Source organism: Nicotiana tomentosiformis, chromosome 8 (genome assembly GCF_000390325.3).
Source record: "Nicotiana tomentosiformis chromosome 8, ASM39032v3, whole genome shotgun sequence".
Taxonomy (NCBI): domain Eukaryota; kingdom Viridiplantae; phylum Streptophyta; class Magnoliopsida; order Solanales; family Solanaceae; genus Nicotiana; species Nicotiana tomentosiformis.
The window spans coordinates 94,000,957-94,016,706 of NC_090819.1; the positions used below are offsets into that span (position 1 = coordinate 94,000,957).

At 33.7% G+C, this 15,750-nt stretch overlaps 1 protein-coding gene across 2 annotated transcripts; it reads right to left on the bottom strand.

Moving 5' to 3' along the window:
- Window positions 1-507: 507 nt before the first annotated feature.
- On the bottom strand, window positions 508-15,545 carry LOC138896905 (uncharacterized). Of its 2 annotated transcripts, none has more exons than XR_011410465.1 (3): window positions 15,424-15,545; window positions 15,173-15,302; window positions 508-861 (listed from the first exon to the last, which is right to left on the bottom strand). XR_011410465.1 is itself a non-coding variant. In XM_070182511.1 (3 exons), exon 3 carries the CDS (start codon window positions 4,972-4,974, stop codon window positions 3,913-3,915), a length of 1,062 nt encoding a protein of 353 aa, XP_070038612.1. In that variant the 5' UTR covers window positions 4,975-7,375; window positions 15,173-15,302; window positions 15,424-15,545; the 3' UTR covers window positions 2,515-3,912. The 2 variants fall into 2 exon arrangements, 1 of the variants encoding a protein (XP_070038612.1); XM_070182511.1 differs by lacking the exon at window positions 508-861 and adding an exon at window positions 2,515-7,375.
- Between the last annotated feature and the right edge of the window lie 205 nt (window positions 15,546-15,750).

A 15,750-nucleotide genomic window follows, 5' to 3' on the forward strand; every position in this document is an offset into this window, starting at 1 on the left:
CTTTCTTTTTGTTAGGGGAAACTCTCTACCTCTTGAAAGTATGTTATTGCCTTCTTGAATTTTGGGCTGAACATAAAAGTATATAAAAGTTTTACTATTAACCTTTTAACAGGAACTACGCTAAAACATTGACACTTCCGGTCCTTACCGATTCATAGTAATGCTTCATCTCCACAAAATATATAATAATTTAAAATCGTTATAGCACAACTATGACTTTCTCATTACCATGGTAAACTAAAAGGTCTAACCAAGTGGGTGTCACCTGTTAAATTAAGATTTTAGTTCACGATGCATCTAGAGTACAACAACATTAAAAGTACTACCAAATTATTGATATATCTACTAAATTTGATCATCACAATGCTTTTATATTATGAACCTGACAAAGTGTAATTGAATGTTTTACTTTAAACAAATAAATTAAAAGAAAGACATACATTGACATGTTATTAAATCAATCAGTAATGAATCAGAAAATGAAGTTTTAAGTTAGAAATTTAAAGATGGAAAAGAAATTTAAGGCTTTTTTTTAGTAGATATTTTATTCAATACTACGAAACATTGTTCAAAGGATCCAAGGGATCATTACACATAGCAGAGATGCCGTCTACGACATTCAGATTACCTAGCTTTGCAAGGGTTCTACACGTGCTTTCAAGCACTAATTTCCTACAAGAACCTCCATCCTTGTCCGCCAGCATCCTGGCCACGACAAAGGGTGGGGAGTTAACAAAACATGTGAGCTTATTTATGAGGGTCTGCTTGGCAGCTTCCTTTGCCAGCAGGTCTGCTACTTCATTCCTCTGCCTGAAATTATGCCGGACTACTAGTTCCTTCTCCTTCACGGATATCAACCACCTGCAATTATGTAAGGGAGAGTCGTAAGTTGAATGGCCATTTTCAAGTAGGTTTATTACCTGGGTTGAGTCAATTTCGATTTCAATTGGAATTTTGTTTTTCCCAAGGCAAATTCCAAACTTTGATGTTGTGCCAGGAGTTCTGCATGAATACAGGAAACAGCTTGCACCTTCATGCTAAAACCCATAATTCAGTGGCCGTTATGATCACGTATAACGCCACCTATTCCGCTGGCCGTTTGTTTGTATGCCCCGTCAAAGTTTAGTTTAAACCAGCCAGCTTGAGGTTTTCTTCAGTTCGTATTACAACTGACTTTTCTTTCATGATTACTTTCCCTATTAGTAAGGTAGTAGTATTCAGTAGCTTGGTTAGTAATGTAAGGGATAGAAATATCTCTTTTGGAATTGTTTTCTATATATACTGTAGTTTCTGTTTAACCAAAGATTCCATAAGATAAAGGGAAATAAATAACTCCAATTTATCCTATGTGAGGGAACACTAAGGTTACTATATCTAATAACATCCACCCAGTCATGGTTATTGAAGATGGCAGCAGTACTATCCCAGTTAAAGGAATACCAGAAGTTTTTTACTATACCACAGTGGAGAAAAATATGAGGTAGGTCCTCTTCACCTGACCTGCAAATAGTGCACCCTTTATCTACATTCATACCAATGGTAAAGATAGGAGCGGGAGGGTAGCCTATTGTGATAGCATTTCCAGAGAATTGTTTTTATTTTATTGGAACAATGAGTATTCCAAATCCATTTAAAGCTTCTAGGTGAGGGAGTAGGATTATCTAGTAGAGTGTAACAGGAGGCCGTAGAAAAGTTACCTTCACTATTTGGTTCCCATGTGGGACAGTCGTAGGGGCGGTTAATAGGGATGGTAATAGAGATAATATTGCTAGTAATATCTGGGGTAGTTCAAAGCAAAGCTTTTCTAATGACCAAGAATAGTTAATAATAAGATCACCGACTTTTGTTGTTTGATCGTTTTTGTTAAGGGGGGCCCTCTATGCATCTTCTGAGGTGGGGTGTATTGGGGATCCATCTGGCATCCCAAATATAAAGGGTGGAATTTTTTTGTATAGACCAAAGGGTTCCTTTGTTACAAATGTGCCATCCTTTAAGAATGCTCTTCCGAGTGTAGGAGTGGTTTTTTCTTTTGTTTGTGATGTAGGTTTGGATAAGGAGTCTTGCCCATGGGGCTTGTGGATTGTTTAGCAACCTCCAAGCCATACTAGTTAGTAGAGCGATATTTTTCGATTTGGCTTTTAGAAGACCTAGCCCTCCTTTATTTTTGTCTGAGGTGATTGTATCCCAGCTAAGAAGGTGAAGCTTCTTTTTGGAGTCAGTGGTACCCCATATGAAATTCCTTTGAATTTTATCGATGGAATTAAGGATTCTAATGGGAAGGAGGGTGTATTGCATGACGTGACTAGGAATACTCGCAAGTGTGGATAATGCTAGAGTGGTTCTACCTGCGATGTTTAAGTAGTTAAACTTCCAAATGGCTAGTCAAGAACTCATGTTGTCTAGAACATAATGGAAGTCTTTTGCTTTTGGATTTGAATTAATAATAGGGAATCCCAGGTATTTTTCAAAGGAGTCACTACTCTTTATTCTAAACAAGTTAGAGATGTTGTTAATGCATGTGTTAGAGCAGTTTTTTGAGAAGATAAATTTTGACTTTGCGAGGTTAATGGTCTGCCTTGACATATTACAAAAGATTTTTAGTCCTAAGAGAATAATATTACAGGACTTCCTATTTATATGGCTCATTAACATAAGGTTGTCTGCAAAAAAGATGTGGTAGAGGGACATACCATTCGTTGAGAGAGTGATAGGGTCCCACATATTAATATCTACTTAATGATTGATATATCTAGTAAACATCTCCATACAGAGAATGAAGATATAGGGTGACATAGGGTCACCTTGCCTAATCCCACGACTTGGATTGAAATAGTTGGTGCTTGAGCCATTCACAAGCATAGCCATAGAACTAGTTGAGATACACGACATTATGAGAGAGATAATTTTTGGGGGGAATTTAAAGTACAAGAGTGTTTTGTAAATGAATGACCACTCAAGTTTGTCGAAAGCTTTTTCCAAATCTAGTTTGAGGATCATTTTACTTTTCTTACTGGCACTCTTCTTGAAGTTATTCATAATTTCTTGGATTAGGATAGCGTTATCACTATCACGCCTGTTTGTAAGGAAACTAGCTTGGAATGGGCTAATGATTTTTTCCAGAAAGGGTTTTAGTATGTTAGTGATGATTTTAGTAATAACTTTGTAAATGGTATTACAAAGGCTGATAGGTCTAAAACTTTTTAGATTGTTGGCATTGGAGAATTTAGGAATGAGGCATATGTAGGTACTATTTATTTCCGGCAGAATACAGTGAGAGCTAAATATTTCATGGAAGAAATTAATAACACTAGGGCCAACTATTTTCCAATATTTTTGGTAGAAGAAGGGGTGAAGTCCGTCTGGACCTGGAGCTTTAAAGGGTTTGAAAGAGAATAAGGCTTTGCTAATCTCACTATCATTGAGGGGTCTGTCAAGTGAAGATATATCTAAAGAGTCAAAACTAATTGGGAGGTTACGATTTTTAGAATGATAGTGGGAAGTAGTAAAAACTTCTTCAAAATAATTTTGTGCATGTAGCAAGATATCATTGTGGTTGTCAATCCAATTCCCTAAATTATCTTTGAAGAAGCTAATATAGTTCCTTCTTCATCTATTGAAGGCACAAATGTGAAAAAATCTAGTGTTTGCATCTCTATCATTGAGCCATGAGATCCTAGATCTAAGCTTCCAATAATCTTCCTCTAATTTCAAGTAATTATTGTAGTCTTTTTGTAAGGATATTTCCAGGTTCTGAAGGAACGTGTTAGTACCATATTAAGGGGAGCATTGAATACCATATAGTCTAGCCAAAATTTTCTTTTTTTCCCTAAAGATATCTCCAAAAGTATTCTTACTCCAATCTCTAATATTTAGGGCAAAGTTATGCATGGCCGACTTGAAGTTATTATTAACCTAGGTTGATTGGACTCTATTGATAAAGTCGGGGTGTGTATACCAAATATTCTCTAACTTGAAGGACTTTTGTGGTGGGATAGGTGTGAAGGAGTTAAGTTTAAGGATTAATGGGTTATGATCCGAGTAGGTTTTTGGCAGGTGGGTTACTGAGGATCCAGGGAAGAGGTTTAACCATTCTTCATTAGCTAGGAATCTATCCAATCTTTTCATAATCAAACCTTTGCGTCTTTTCCTATGGTTAGACCACGTATACTTACAGCCCATGTAGCCTAAATCGACTAGTCTACAATTATTAATATGGTTCCAAATCCTAGAGGTTCTAGAGTGGCTAACCTTCCTATCTCTAAACTTTTCGGATATCATGGTTATATCATTTAAATCTCCTCCTACTAACCAAGCTCTGTTAAAGGAGTTAGAAATATTTTCTAAGTAATGCCACATGGTTTCTCTATCATAAATATTAGTGTTGGCATAGACAGTGCTAAGGAGCCAAGAAAAGCGAAAGGGGAGTACCTCAATCATAGCATGAATTTCCTGGCACCTCCTAGTAAAGTTATTAACAATGACTACTTTGTGATCGTAGAGAATGACCAAACCTCCAGCTTGACCTTCAGCAGGCAACTCAATCATCTCTGTGAAGTTGAAGTCATTTAGCAGGGTTGCATAAAAGCCCATTCTAGTCTCCAGTAGTGCTATTAAGCAAGGCTTGTGGGTGTCAATGATTTTCCTAAAGTTTCGACGGAAATCATCATTGTTTGCTCCACAAACGTTCCAAAAGATGATGTTTGTGGCTCTATTCATCCTTAATGATTCTTGGTGGTTCGAGGTCATCTTCTCCTCCATAGTGAAATTGGGGTTGGTCCTTCTGCAAGGGACTAAGATCATTGCATGGGAACCCACTATTGGATTCCTTGGTGGCCTTAAGTCCATGGAGCATTTGTACATTGAGGGAGGACCGCTGAATATGAACTTTTTGCTCAATATCTCCTTGAAGAGTAGTACCTTTACCTCATTTAGGCTTGCAAATTCCACACTCGATTCCATGTTTAGAAGCTTCATCTCTTCCTCCCCCTATATTGGATTTCCTGCTTGTCCTTGATCGTTGTGAGAGGGGTTGGCTTCCATCTGATTTAGGATATTGGCATGCAAGTTGGGGTGAGTTTGATTTGCATGGGTATCCCATGGTATGAGTATGGAGATGATTTGGGATATCTCCTCTGGTAGGAAGAAGATAAGGTCCAAAGGGAGGGTCATTGGAATTTGTGGGTTCGCACGGGGAGGTAGGTTCCAATGATTTTGCATAGCTTGGATCAGGTTGTGATTCATGGTTGGTGCCAGGGGTTGTAACACATTGTTCATCCATGTTTGATTCATGTAGTTGTTCATACATAATCTCACTCCTTCCGATATTAGCTGTGTAAGATATGGAGTATTCAGGATTACTAGGACAATATCCTGGCCATTAATCTCCATGTTGAATGAGATCGCAAAGCTCATTAGCCCTGCTTCCATCCAAGATAGGGGCTGGTAGTTTGAGGGTAGTGGAGGAGATGTGTAGTAAATCGTTGAGTTTGGCAGATGAGGAGGGAAGGGAGGGAGGTTGTTCATAGTTGTTCTTGGTGATTGGAGAAGAACTTGGATTAGCATGTTTCTTCTTCTCAGAGAGTAAGGTAATCTCGACATATTAAGGCTCTTTAGGACTTATAGATTGGGATATTCTATCAGTGTGCTTGATGGTGGGAGAGGCAGTAGGCAACTTTATAGGAGTAAGTTCTAATTGCATGGGAGAAGAGTGGGGAAGCGTAAGGGTTTTAGCATGATTAGAAGAAGATCTTGTAGTTGCCACATGTTCTAGGGTTATATCCATTTGTTTCGTTTCTAGTATCTCACTGGATAGGTGTTTGAGGAATGTGTTAGGGTTGATAGGAGTCTTATCCAATGGGGGTGGTTGCACACTAGTAGGGCAGTGGGTTTTGTGAATTTTTGATTGGGTTAATAGGCATGATGTGTTGGCGTCCTATTTTTTATTAAGAATTTTAACATCCAATAGATTACTACTAAGCTGTTTTTTATCTAAAGATTGTATCGTATAGGGGCTTGAGTTAGTAGTGTTTGCCACATGTAGGCAGTTAGTATTAGATGTGTTAAGCGTAGCTTTCATGCATCGGTCAGATATTTCCTTAATTGCCATTGGTTTGATGTCATTAGTGGAAACTGTTGGCGGATTTTCTAGGGAGGAGAATTTGTTATTGGTATACAGTGGATTACCAAAGTTATTAGAGGCATGATTATGATAAGAACCTTTAATTTTGACAGACTTATCCTTAGGATCTTTTTCAATAAATTTTAATTTCTGAGTTTGGAGAAACTTACTTGTATCTGCATTGAAGATTTTAACATTAATACATGGGGTTGTTAAGTCATTGACTGGTTGTGATCGTGTGCCTTTATTTTTTGCCTTGTTGAAGGAAAGTGTTTGCCATTCTTCTCCACTTGGCTGTTGTTGCATTACCTAAGAATTCTGTTGTTCCTGGACGTTTGGACTTTTTAATAACATAGAGTAGGGACAATGGAGATTAATGTGTCCAAGTCTTCCACATTTCTTACATAGGAAGTTTTCTCCCTGATAAAGAATGGACTGCTTATGCGACCCAATAAATATAAATGTTTTAACTGGCTGGTCCATGGAAATTTTCACACAAAGCCTAGCATAATGACCTCTTAGGGTTGCCGATGTGCATGCATCAACTTTTAATAATCTTCCAATTGTGTTCCCAATTTTTCGAAGGACCACACCATCATAGAACTCAGTAGGGAGATGTGGGAGGCGAACCCAGATGGTTGTATGGAGTGGCTTAGCTTCTGTTGCCACGAAGTTTTGCTCCTACTTTTACACTAAGAGAAAATGCCCATTAATAAACCACGGACCCTGGTTCAAGACTTTGGCTAAATTTTCTTCCTTAGTAAACTTTGCAATGTAATAATCTGCACCTAAGTCAATTAATGTGAAATTTTCTGTAATCTTCCATTGTTCTTGGACTTTCCTCCTTAGGTAGTGGTATACAATACGTTTTTCCATGAGTTTTATGATGACCGAGTGTTTCCAAGTATGATAAATGCGTTGTAGATCTTTGGATGATAGGCTAACACTATAACCTTCATTTATTGTATCTATATCACGCGCGTTACAATCCATAGGCTCTGGTGATTGTGCTTCTTGGCGAGTAGGCTTAGTGGGAAAAGCTTCAAACTGAATTGTGATATTGTGTAGGTTAGTGTCCGCGAGTAATTTGTCTTTGAAGGAGGGGGCATCCTGAGTAGGCAAACTAGGATTGACCCTTGATTCTCCATTAATGGGGTTATTGGTTGCGATGTCTGGCGGCTTTGGAGGAATTTGGGAAGTTGTTTGGTAAGCTGTAGAGGTGGTTTCTTTGCTTATTCCTTAGAGAGAGGAGTAATCCTGTATGGGGTCAAAGCATAAAAAGAAAGGATATAATTACTTCCATAAAATAAAATAAATTTAAGGCTTAACTTAGTTATTAAAATAAATAAATATCATAGTTTACATGAGAATCCATCATTCATTTGGAAAAAGCTTACAGGCATTTGCAAAATTGAGTACATTACTATTTATGTAATGTATTAAGGAACTCAAATATAACATTTACACCATGTTTTATTTCCTTTTTACGTCAAAATATAGCAAACATAAACTCCTAGACTTAAGGTAATTAAATTTTCTTTTTACCTTAAAATTTTTATGAGAAATGGAGGGATCAAAATAACTAAGATATCTTCTTGCACTTACCGTTTCAAACTCACATTAACTTCTTTTATCCCCCAATTTTTGTGATTCTTTCAACTTTATGTTCATTATCTTAACGTCATTTTTTTTCTTTTCTTTTACGTAAAAGTCATTCAACTTTGTGTTCATTACCCAAAAATCACATTTTTTTTCTTGTTACACAAAAAATATTTTACTATGCTCTAGTTATCGCAATAGTCACTTTGACCAAAATTTATAAAACTTTCAACTGAAAAGACTATTACGCCCTTGACATTATAAATCCTCCTATTTATGTAATACCTTTTTTATTATATACTGTATAATATATTTTTACCTAGATATTTTACTTATAATTAAAATAACTTAATACTATTTGATTTATTATTTTTATAATATATTCGACATTTAATTTTTCCTTAATGCTAATTTTCAAGATATAAAGGTAGCATTATTAAATTTGTCAGTAATATTACTGTGAATAAATCTCACGTCAACATTCTTAACCATACCTAATAAAATATTTTTAACGAAAATTATAAAACTATAGATCACAGATTTATCAGTCAAGCTATATTCATTAATCAAATAAAGAAAATACCCACATTTAGCATACTGAAACATCAAATTAATACTTTCAAAAAAATAATATTAACAGATAAAAGCTTTAATAGACTTAATATTAAACAAAAATATCTTTGATTTTTTTTAAAGTTGTACTGACTATAAAAAACTATCATTTGTTAACTAAATCCGTTTTTATTATTTCAAATAAATATTTTTGTCATTTTTATGTTTCAATATATGTTCATTGAACAAATTGAGTGTCATGACAAAATTAAATGTACAGATATATTATAAAGTAATAATAAAACAATATAATCATTTTAACTATAAGTAAAATATCTAGGTAAAAATATATTATATAGTATATGTTATGAAATAAAAGCAACTTAGTAAAACATGAACAAGACATATTGTTATGAAATAAAAGCAATTTAGTAAAACATGAACAAGAAATGGAGATAGAGAGAAGGAAGAGATTTTCTTCTTCAATTGTGTGTATTTTCTTATTTATTACAAGGCCTTTATATAGGCATGAAAAGTGAAGAAAAATATGTCATTGAATATGTCATTAAGCATAGAAATATGTCATTAAATGTCATTAAGCATTTGAAAAGATCATGGAGGAAGAGTAGACATCCACCATAATTTGATTTTTCTTATAACACTCCCCCTTGGATATCCATAGATAATGTGCCTCGTTAAAACCTTATTAGGAAAAAACCCTATGGAAAAAAGATCCTAGTGAAGGAAAAAAGAGTATACGTATTTAGAAATATGCCTTTTGGTTGCCTCGTTAAAAACCTTGCAAGGAAAACCCAGTGGGACAAAATCTTGTAAGGGAAAAAGAGTACAACGTGTATTAACTCCCCCTGATGAGAGCATCAATTCACATCCTTGAGCCTTCGCTTCCCAATCTTGTACACTAGTTTCTTGAAGGTTGACGTCGGTAGAGATTTGGTGAACAGATCAGTCATATTATCACTTGAACGGATCTGTTGCACATTGATATCACCATTCTTTTGAAGATCATGTGTGAAAAATAACTTTGGTAAAATTTACTTTGTCCTATCCCCTTTTATGAATCCTCCCTTCAATTGGGCTATATATGCTGCATTGTCTTCAAACAATATTGTGGGTAGTTTGTCACACTTCAAACGACATTTGTCTTGAATAAGGTATATTATAGACCTCAACCATACACATTCTCGACTTGCTTCATGAATAGCAATTATCTCAGCATGATTAGATGAAGTAGCCACGATTGATTGCTTAGTCGATTGCCAAAATATGACAGTGCCTACATATGTAAATACATAGTCTGTTTGAGATTGAGCCATGTGTGGGTCAGATAAATACCCAGCATCGGCATAACCAACAAGATTGGGATTGTAATCATTGCTATAAAATAAGTCAATATCGGTAGTCCCTTTTAGATACCGCAATATGTGTTTGATTCCATTTCAATGTCTTCTTGTATGAGCAGGGCTATATCTTGCTAAGACATTAACTGAAAAAGTTATGTCATGCCTTGTAGTATTAGCAAGATACATTAGCGCACCAATTGCACTAAGATATGGTACTTCAACACCAAGAAACTCTTCATTATTTTCATGAGGTCGAAATGGATATTTATTTATATCGAGTGATGTCACAACCATCGGGGTAATCAATGGATGTGCTTTATCCATATAGAATTGCTTTAAAATCTTTTTAGTGTACGCTGATTGATGACAAAAATTCCATCTTTCATATACTCAATTTGTAGACCAAGACAAAATCTTGTCTTTCCAAGATCTTTCATTTTAAATTCTTTCTTTAAACAGTCTACTGCTTTAGGAAGATCCCCAAGAGTTTCAATGATATTTAAATCATCAACATACACAACGATTATAACTAATTCAGATCCAAATCTTTCTATAAAGACACAAGGACAAATTGAATCATTCGTGTACCCTTCTTTCAACAGGTACTCACTCAGGAGATTATACCACATGCGCCCTGATTGCTTTAATCCGTATAAGGATTTTTGAAGTTTTATTTAATAAATTTCTTGGAAACCTTAATATGCTTCAGAACAATTTAAATCCTTCAATGATTTCCATTATACGCATATCACGTTTTTCTTGTATTGCCAGATTAAAAGCTGAAATGGTGACATCCACCATAGGAGAACATGTCTCTATATAATCAATGCCAGGATATTTACAATTCTTCTTGTGACACAAGTCGTCTTTATGTCTATCAACTTGACCTTCTTCTTCTTTTTTCCGCACAAGAACACATTTATACCTCCACTGGCTTTATACTTTCATGTGTTGGGACTATCCGTCCAACTTCATATTTTTCAGGTGAAATCAATTTTCATTGCGTATTTTTTATTTGGCCAATCATTTATCTGTCCAAATTTTATGACAGATTTGAGCTCAAGATCCTCGTCAATATTAATAATATTGAGCGCTACATTATATTAACAATATCGTCGACGGTCATTTTATATCGGTTCTACTATTACCCAATAAAGACATAACTTATTGAGATCTCTTTATCTTATTATTTTTAGGTACCTGAGCCTTTCCCACGAGGTCTTATAAAGTGTTATGTCGTGCTGCTCTATTGGAGCACTTGCCTCTTTATTATGACCATCTTGAACATTTGCTCCTCTATTTCTTCAAGGAGTTTTATCTTTGGAACCGATTAGTCTATTATGCTTCACGCATGTCATAGACTCTATTCATTATGAACTTTATTTTATTTGGAGCATTAGCAGCTGAATATGACATTTAGCTTTGGGACAACAAATACGCCTGGCAATATTTTACAAATGAGTTATCACTTGAACTTCAAGTTTACATTTTGTCGTACGAGGATCTAGATGTACTCATAATAATTTATTACATGCATTACTATTTCAGCTACCCATTTTCTTCCCCTATTGTTGGTATCACCAACACATATCCCTAGCCTTATTTGGGGATCCATCTTTGTGCACTGTGGTAGAATAATTAAATCATATAGCACATTCATATTTCTAGATGGAAATTATTTGATTTCTGACCCTGAACCGATTGTGATAGGGAGAACTTATCATAACTTGGCTAGATGCGTACAAGTGCAGTTGTATATTAAATAATACACCACATACCAAATTTTATTTTGGCAGTTTTGTTCTCATAACCAATGGTTTAGATATAATTGGAGGCATACAATTTCTGCTAAACCAACTTGGATTTAAACCAGTATTATCAAGATAAATCATCATAGTTTATATTCTCGAACCGTGCTCTAATAATTTGAGCAATCAATATTGCAAAAGTCAAACTTCAAGTTGATAACAAATGCACATGTGTCCATAGAATAAATGTATATATTAAAATCATATAATAGTAAACGGTCCACGTGGAAGGTGACTGGGCCCATATATTTATCACCTTTTATTCGTTTTAGAAATCAAGGGATTCAATCCCAACCTTAACTGGTATATCATGAGAATAAGCAGCACATGAAAATTCTTGAAGAATCTTATATTTCTTCAATATATGCCAATGTAATTCTCAATTAATTTTTCGCATCATAATTGAACTGAGATGGTCAACCGGTCATGCCAACTAATATTTGTTTCAGTAAACCTCTAGTTTACTTATGACATATGATTTCATCATCATGCTTATATTTGTATAGTACAAATAGAAAGAAAATCGGGTAATCTTTCATATTTACCCGTTATGATTATAGAAATATGAAGATATTCAATATTTCATTCATTTATAGTCTCAAAATGCCAACCACTTTGACTTATACATTTGAAACTCAAAAAGTTTCTTTTGAGACTTTACAATATCAATGTCGTGAATAATTTTATTCATCCGGGTAGTAACAAATTAATTTTTCCGGAGCTCTTAACAACTTTTATACTACAAAATCTTTTATCACACCATTCATATGGTAAATGTCTCATTTACGGAAAAACTCATATCTTAATAAATTATCATGGTTAAAATCATCATAAGCAAATCACTTCTTGCTTTAATTTTGCCTTTAATAACCTTTTATAAGGCACATCAAAATATTTTTGGCGTATCACATGTACGCGACCAATGACATATTCATGTAACCACGCAATAATATTTATTCTCTTTATTTCACTCAAACCTCCCTCATAGGTGAGTTGTCTAGTATTCATCTAATCATGCATTGCATGTCTTTATTCATTACTTTTATCATATATTGCCACATTCACCTTTAGGAATGAGTCTGCATTCTTAATGCTTATCACAAGTCACATTCTCTTTGGATCATAATCAATGCCATGCTTTATTATTTTTCATATCAATTTGATGGTAAGCATTGCCTTCACATTTTGAAGGACTATTTTTGAGAACCCTTATTGTTCTCTTTTTATAATCATAGTGATAATTATTATTATTTTGATATTTGGAACGCCCACGTTCATTATTCAACCACTTGTCTTCATTTAGACTTGTTATACGCCACTACCACATTCACTTCAAGAATGGAGCAAATCAAGTGGGGCAATATTCATGTCTTTTCATGAAAAATATATTATTTTTCTTTAGTCATTATTATATCATCAATATAGTATAGTGGGACTCAAACCTAATATCTTACCATTATAAAGGCATGTTAGGCCATAATGAATTGTGACTCAAACCTAACTCTTATCATCACAGAGCATCAAGACTTGATCCTGATGTCTTACCCTCATGGTTCATTGCGACTTGAACTCATTGAAGTTGATATCATTAATAGCAAAGGACAAAAATAATTTCAAATACGAAAGAAATGCTTACATTTTGAGTTAAACTCTTCATAATGTCATTTGGATATAATTCTCAACAATAGACTTTCCGTTTACTCAAATCAGCTAAGTAATTAGTGTCAAACAGATATATGAAAATATAAAATAATATTGAAAATTCACATGTGGTCTTTGCTGCAATAAGCTTAATTCAAGATGAAAGTGATATGACCAAAACATTAAAGAAAAATAGTGTATCAAATAGAATAATATAGTACTACTAGTTACCATACATTTTTGTGGAAACTAAGTATTATACTCTCTAGAAAAACAAAGAGATATAGCAGAACTTTTAGGTTAATCAGGGAATCAAAGAAAAATTAGGGGACAAATCTCTGTCTACTACCCACTACTATATGTTTTCCATATAGAAATGATTCAACGTGTTAGTTTGATAAGAACTATCACAAATAAAAATTTTGGTATAGTACATACTTCTTGTACTAATATTTTATCTTATTAAATAAAATAGTTACGAGTATTATTATTATTATTATTATATTTTAATGGCATGAATCATTAAAATAGTAAAAAATAATTTTCTACTTATCCTACTCAATCCACAAATAAGTTTTACTAAATATTAAAGCTACTTTTGATATAAGAAAATAACAGTGCTCTAATCAGATATATATGGAACACAAGTATTAGGAATTCTTTTCCTTTTCTAACCATGTAGGCATAAAAAAATAATTGAAGCTAAGTGTCACACATATATGCAGATTAAGATTTTTGGTTTGATTATCATGTTGTCATATTGCATATAAGTGTAAACTCAAAGCTAGACATGAATTAGTAAACATATGCTGACATAAAAATTTAAAAGTAAAGCTTACTGGACCGAAAAGAAATTTGACTAACTCTGGTTGAAAGAAGATAAAATTCGATTAAAGCACATAATCTCAATTGGTTAGAACATCGTGCTGATAACGTGTTATGAAATAAAAGCAACTTAGTAAAATATGAACAAGACATGTTGTTATGAAATAAAAGCAATTTAGTAAAACATGAACAAGAAATGGAGATAGAGAGAAGGAAGAGATTTTCTTCTTCAATTGTGTGTATTTTCTTATCTATTACAAGGCCTTTATATAGGCATGAAAAGTGAAAAAAACTATGTCATTGAATATATCATTAAACATAGAAATATGTCATTGAATGCCATTAAGCATTTGAGAAGATCATAGATGAAGAGTAGACATCCACCATAATTTGATTTTTCTTATAACAGTATATAATATATAAGACATCACATAATGGGATGATTTTTAATGCCTAGGGCATAATAGATTTTTCAGGTGAAAGTTTTATAAAATCTGGTCAAAGTGATTATTGTAATAACTAGAGCATAATAAAATAATTTTTGCGTAACATAAGAAAGAAAAATGACTTTTGGGTAATGAACACAAGGTTGAATGACTTTTACGTAACCAAAAAAAGAAAAGTGACTTTGGGATAATGAACACAAAGCTAAATGACCACCCATAAAATTTACTCCTTAATTTGTCTTTCATATTACCTTTGTGTGTTTATTCAAGAGATAATTTTATTTGCGCACAGTTATTTGTAAATTCTCGTTTTCTTTTTCTCTCCACTCCCACTTTTCAAAAAAGCTTTAGTTTGTGGGATGAAGAAAATCTACAAAAGAAGCAAAAGTAAATTAAAAGATAGTTTTATATATATCCATATAAAGGAGATTTTTGCACATTCTTAGAGTACACAATCTTCAGATTCTATCTCAAACCAATTTTGATCCATAAATTTATGTCGCTAGCCTGATCCAATATAACCAAACCAAACTGATGGCAGCCTGATCAAAATAAACATTTCTTTCAATCTTTGCAATAGGTAAAAAAAATTGAAGTATGATCATAGCATTAGAAATTAAAAATTTTGCACCTCAGATATTAAAAACACGATTAAAGAGAAAATTAATATGCATCAAAAGAATTAGAAGCAGATACGTGACAAATAAGACTGAAAAATACGTGTAGAAATAACCAAAGGTATATATGATAGACGTAATAAAATCTTGCAAAAGACTTTTAATTATAATATATGATTAAAACACAAAATTGAACTTGGGTTACCTGAACTATGATTACACAATAATTTCTCCGGTAGACGATGCATTTTAGGAAATATGAAACACCATCGGTTTCTTCCTTGTATTTCGTCTTTGCAATTATTTTGCTTTCACATTGAATTAAATTTAAGTTCCTACAGAGAAACCAACAAATTTGAACAAAATTCTTACGTCAAGAACAAAGGAAAAAATATTGAATTTGAAATACGAAGCCCAGATTAAAGAGAAAATAATATATGGAAAAAAGAAACCCACAAGATGGGGATGACTAAAAGAGAATTGAAGTGACCCAAAGTTTGGCGTCTCTTTGCAAGCGTTATTTTTTTTCTCTTTGTAAGCGTCCTTAAACAAGGTACTAAATAAAAGGGGTATTAAAGTAATATAATTTTTAAATTAAAAGTTTTCTGTTTTTAAAATTTAATAATATAGATATACAAAACCTTAATAAGGAGAGCGCGCATCCCTTAAAATTAGAATGTAACTGACATAGCTCCCCTCCCACGCAGAGATGGAGCCACAGGGTTGGTTACGGGTTCGGCCGAACCCAGTAGCTTTTGTTCAAACCTTGTATTTTTATTAAAA

Excerpts from the sequence above, each read along its gene's own strand:
- LOC138896905 (XM_070182511.1), bottom strand. The coding sequence starts at position 4,974 with ATGAAGCTTCTAAACATGGAATCGAGTGTGGAATTTGCAAGCCTAAAT.